The 5435-nt window shown below is 37.1% G+C and overlaps 1 protein-coding gene across 1 annotated transcript; it reads right to left on the minus strand.

Annotated features, from left to right (window-relative positions):
- Positions 1–330: 330 nt before the first annotated feature.
- Positions 331–4700, minus strand: LOC115982897 (ruBisCO large subunit-binding protein subunit alpha). The gene is made up of 8 exons (XM_031105651.1): positions 4443–4700; positions 4087–4270; positions 3346–3467; positions 3023–3230; positions 2754–2899; positions 2344–2650; positions 1483–1934; positions 331–876 (listed from the first exon to the last, which is right to left on the minus strand). The coding sequence occupies exons 1-8, from the start codon at positions 4494–4496 to the stop codon at positions 589–591; spliced, it is 1761 nt and encodes a 586-aa protein (XP_030961511.1). The 5' UTR covers positions 4497–4700; the 3' UTR covers positions 331–588.
- Positions 4701–5435: the final 735 nt, after the last annotated feature.

Raw genomic sequence — 5435 nt, forward strand, 5'->3', positions numbered from 1 at the left:
ACAACAAAAAGAGATGCTACATCTACACTACAACATTTTAAAATCAAATCGATTGAAAGCCCGACACTTCTTCCCCTCCTCAAACAAGATTGAAAAACACACACACATTAGTGCCAGTTTGGAAATTATTTGTTTCTGGTAACCTATTTGCACGGTGTTTATTAAAAAATATAGTTTTTAGTAACTTTTATATTTAAATGTATTACAAAAGGCTAAAAATTAGTTATTAAAAAAAAAACCTAGATTATTTTTATAAAAAAATAAAAATAAAAATAAAAGACAAAAAACTAAAATAAAGTTTACTTTTTTCTTCAATTCCCAAACTCACACTAAAGGTACTCAACCTAGAGATAGCATCAAAAACATGGGCAAGAGACGTAGCAATTACATATTGTCACATGGAACTTGCAAGGCAAACTAACGAAAATATTCAAGTTCCCTGATGTATTACTCTCAGCTGAACTACATTTGAAAGCTAATAAATTAGTAATGAAAATTATTGTATGTCCTGTGTCCTGTCCTCTTAAATCACCGCAATAAAACCACTCTTCAAACCTAAATGCCTAAACAATAACAAAAGGCTTAAGATTACACAGTTAGTCCTTGTGGGGGAGCAGCCATAGGTGTCTTGGGCTTAGGCTTTTCCACAACAATGGCCTGAGTGGTCAGGACCATTCCTGCAACTGAAGCAGCATTTTGCAGCGCACATCGAGTCACCTTGGCTGGATCAATAACTCCAGCCTCCACCAGGTTCTCATACTTGTCTGTCATGGCATTATAGCCAATTTCCCATTCCCTAACCTTTATCTTCTCCACAACTACCTCACCTTCAATTCCGGCATTTTGAGCTATCAGTGATGCTGGAGAAATCAGTGCCTACAATGAAAAAACATCGTTCACCAAAAATTAGAACTTAGTAAGTGCTTATTTACCAAGAGCAAAGAACGATTTAGACTACAATCCAATCAACCTAAACCATCCATGCACCATGGACAGCTAAATTGAACGGACCCTGTAAAAATCCAACTCATAGTCATAGGTGCTTCTTGGAGCCTGGAAGATTTTATGGTGCAGGTCCAAGTTTAGGCAGCATCTACTGGGGCTTTTCATGACTTTTTCAGGGGTGCTTCAGTTTTAGAAAAGTAAAACCACCATCCACCCCATTAGTAAGGAGCTTTTTTGCCAATCTATTAAGCAGGATGGACTCTTTTAGGCACTTTTGAGAGGGCAACCTAAGGGTAGCTTCTAAAAGCTGCTGCAGCTTCTCATACTGTAGAAAGCTGCAGTCCTACACCAAATTGGTATTTAGCACAGATCAACTCCAATAAGCAGGTTTAGAAATAGGTGATTACATTTTTCAACTTTACAGTATTATTCTAAACTAATATCAACTCTTAAATTAGCAGATGCCCTGTACAGATGTTGTAAATCATATTTTATCATCACTTCATTACTCAAACATGGGATATAGTGAATTCTTACCCTCTGAACAATATCAGCACCTAGTCGCTCATCTGCATCTTCAATCTTGTCCTTAATTGAAGGTACTATAGTTGAGAGATGAACCAATGCAGCACCACCACCAGGCACAATCCCTTCCTCTATGGCTGCAAAAGTAGCATTCTTGGCATCTTCAATACGAAGTTTACGGTCCTCAAGTTCAGTCTCTGTTGCAGCACCCACCTTTATTACAGCTACCCCACCAGACAATTTGGCAATTCGCTCAGCTAGTTTTTCTGAGTCATAAACTGAATCTGTCTCTGCCAATTCCTTCTTCAACTGTGCAATCCTTGCTTGTAACTCATCCTTTGATGCAGCGTCTGCAATAATGGTGGTGGAATCCTTGGAGATGGTCACCTTTCTAGCCAGACCAAGTTGCTCAACAGAGGTGTTCTCAATAAGCAGACCCAGATCACTGGCTTGGAACTCAGCTCCTGAAATATAGAAAATAAAAGCAGAAATTACCACCACCAAGTAACGTTGTCTTGTAATGAAAGAAGTGTTCAGGCATCCACTATGCAAAAAAATGAAATTACTAAAATATGGCATCCACCTACCTTCTGCATTGCATTGTAGGAAAGACTAAAAGATAAAACCCAAATGATGCATAAGTTTTTTAAAGAAAAACAATTTCAAGGGAGGACTTGGCCTCTTTTTTTAGCCTTATCAGAATGTCATATTAGTGAATGTCATTACAATTAGAGAAAGAGAAAGAGAGCAGCACCAAACATATCTTACAGTGAAATAAATTAAGAACATTTCAGGCGCCAACAGATATCAATCAACCATAATGCAAGCAAATTAAGTAGAATCACAACATTTAATTCCAATGAATTTACATACCTGTCAAAATGGCAATATCTTGAAGGAGAGCTTTTCTCCTCTCACCAAAACCAGGAGCTTTAATTGCAGCAACATTGAGAATGCCCCGTAGTTTATTTACAACAAGAGTAGCCAAGGCCTCCCCAGTAACATCCTCTGCAATTATAAGTAAAGGGGCTCTCAATTGTGTGGTCTTCTCTAACAGTGGAATTATGTCCTTTATTGCTGAAATCTTCTGATCCGTAACCAAGACTCTAGCATTCTCAAACTCAGAAATCATCTTTTCAGGGTTTGTAACAAATTGAGGGGAGACATAACCTCTGTCAATCTGTGGGAGAAGAGGAAGCAAAACACAGATGAGCCCTAAACAATTTAAAGCATGATTATGACACCACCAAAACTCAGCTTCAACTCTAAAGAAAGACACTAACCTCCATTCCTTCTTCAACTTCAACGGTTGTCTCAAATGAAGATGAGGACTCAATGGACAAAACACCATCTGGCCCAACCTTGTCAATTGCATCCGCAATCATTGTCCCAATAAGATCATCATTCCCAGCAGATATGGTAGCAACAGCTGAAAAGCAAGTGCAAAAGGAACAATTAGAATTAAAACCAAAATCAAAGAAGTAAGAGATGCTCACTAGATACACAAATTTGATATTGGGATTAAACAAACAGGCATGAGGCTATTCAATACCTTTGATATCATCACGACCTTTAACAGGCCTAGCCTTCTTCTCCAACTCTTCTACCAACCCTAGAACAGTTTTATCAATCCCCTTCTTTATTGAGACTGGATTAGCACCAGAAGTGACGCTTAAAAGACCCAGTTTAATGATTTCCCTTGCCAGAATTGATGCAGTCGTTGTCCCATCACCAGCAGAGTCATTTGTTTTACTTGCAACCTATACATTACACCAAAACCAACAAATACAATTTAACATTTCAATGTCATGTATAATACATTAGTATTAAAAGGGATTTAACAAAATTCAAGTAGAAAGGTAAAGATGATCCAACCTCCCTAATGAGAGCTGCCCCAGCATTTTCCATAGCATCGGGGAGCTCAATAGCTCGCGCAATTGTGACTCCATCATTTACTACTTTAGGACTTCCAAATTCATCCAACACAACATTCCTCCCTTCAAAGTTCAAAAGAAAGCACCAATTATGTAAACCGATGTTCTTTAACCCGAACCGAATTGAGCATTTTCCATAAACAAGACAACTCTTTTTAAAATAGAACCATGGAAAACAACAGCATAACATGAATTACCTTTAAAAAAACATAACAAATCTGGAATTCTACCCTGTTCTCCATGTCAACAATAAACAGGCAAACGTTTTCCTTGGAAATTAGGAGCCTGAGACTTATATCCGTTTGGCATGAGCTTATAAGCTCAGCCTTTTGCTTTTAACTTTCATGTACAACTTTTTAAAAACTCGCCTTTTCTCACTTTTCAAGGTACAAATATATTATTTTAGCACACTTCCAACATAGAGTTTTCAGCAAAAAGCAAGATAAGTTGTTCCCAACGGATACACATATCAAATCCCATACCACAACTTGAGCTTATCTAGTATTACAAGTTTCAACCCAAATGCTAAAGATACTAATTTTATCAAACCCACCAAATTTCTTTCGATTTTAAATACCACAGCAGCTCACTTAGCATAATATAAACAGATTATAAACACTGAATTGCATATATCGACGATGCGCAACAGCATATAAGAAGAAGAATAAGAAGAAGAAGTTACCCCTAGGACCAAGAGTAAGGCCAACAGCATCGGCAAGCTTATCAATTCCGGCCTGTAATGCAGACCTTGAATGCTGGTCGAATGCGATTTCCTTTGCAGAAGCCCTCACAACAAACCGGCTACTCGATTGCCTGAAATTGAGCCTGTTGCTCTGTTTTTGCTGATTCCCATTCCTCCTCAAGCTCTGCCAAAGAAGATTAATATTATGAACCATTGACAAAAACCCATCAATAAACAAAAAAGACCCAGATGATAAACCATCGAAACAGACTTTGTTTTCCAATCATTTCCAAACAAAAGCACTCAAATTATGTTTCTTGATAAACCCCAGAAAGTGCTAAGAAGAGGTAGGGTACCTGTTTGGGAGAGCAGAGAATAGAGGCGGTGGAGATAGCGTTGGCTGATGCCATTGTTTTGTGAAGTGAGGTAGAGAGAGAGAGAGTGAGGGAGTGAGTGCTGAAGCACGGTTTGGATAAGGAGTTGAACAAGGAGGCAACTGAGGGTTGAAGGCTTTGTGTGTTTTAGGGTTTAATTTTATTGCAAATGAGAGGAGGTTCCAGAAGTTTCGTCCCACTCCAGAACCGTTGAGACTATATGGGTTTTTGTTTTTTTTTTTGTTGCCTTGTGTTGGTTTGGTTCGGCTCACTTTTTTCGTGTCTCCTATTTCTTGAGATATTTTTGAGGGTAATATTTTAGTAGAACAAATTCTAAGGTATCGTTTGGTAAGGAATTTCAAACACTTATTTTTATTTTTTAATCAATATTATACATATTTTTATATATTTTTTTTATTTATATGTATTTTAAAAAATTATAAATAATATTACTCAAACTTCTCTACCAAACGGACCATAAAATAACTTATTATTTATGATTTTATCCTAAAAAAAAAAACTTATTATTTATGATTGGTTGTGAAAGTATTATGAATGTAACAATTTTTATTTAGGTACACTTTCTTATGTCCGTCCTTAATTTTTAGGCAAAAATATAGCTTTAGATGCTGTATATAGCCAATGTCATCTACTTTTACCATCTCAATAACCAAAATACACACTAGTAACAGATTATTGTAACAAGTTACTACTATTTTTTTTATTAATTTCTTTCTGTCTTTCTCTCTTCACCACCTCTTCATTGTTGATCCCACTTATATCTCTAGTGGTTGTCTCTCGCTCTCTTCTCTTTCATCTTTTCTCTATCTTTTCATCTCTCCACCTCACCCTTCTCTCTCTCTATTCCTCCTCTCACCACCACTTTGCTACTGTGGACCATCTCTCTTCTCTCTTTGTTGTGATGATCGTGATTGAGATCAAAATTTGGTTATATGTTGGTTGTGATTGGGCTTT

The sequence above is a fragment of the Quercus lobata genome, chromosome 1 (assembly GCF_001633185.2).
Source record: "Quercus lobata isolate SW786 chromosome 1, ValleyOak3.0 Primary Assembly, whole genome shotgun sequence".
NCBI lineage: Eukaryota > Viridiplantae > Streptophyta > Magnoliopsida > Fagales > Fagaceae > Quercus > Quercus lobata.

What these genes read in the sequence shown, in the direction of transcription:
- LOC115982897 (XM_031105651.1), bottom strand. Translation starts at nt 4,496, where the DNA reads ATGGCATCAGCCAACGCTATCTCCACCGCCTCTATTCTCTGCTCTCCC. An exon ending in AGGTCGTGATGATATCAAAG is followed by an intron (nt 2,900 to 3,022) that starts GTATTGAATAGC and finishes CTTGCTTTTCAG; the next exon opens with CTGTTGCTACCATATCTGCT. An exon ending in AGATATTGCCATTTTGACAG is followed by an intron (nt 1,935 to 2,343) that starts GTATGTAAATTC and finishes TCTATATTTCAG; the next exon opens with GAGCTGAGTTCCAAGCCAGT.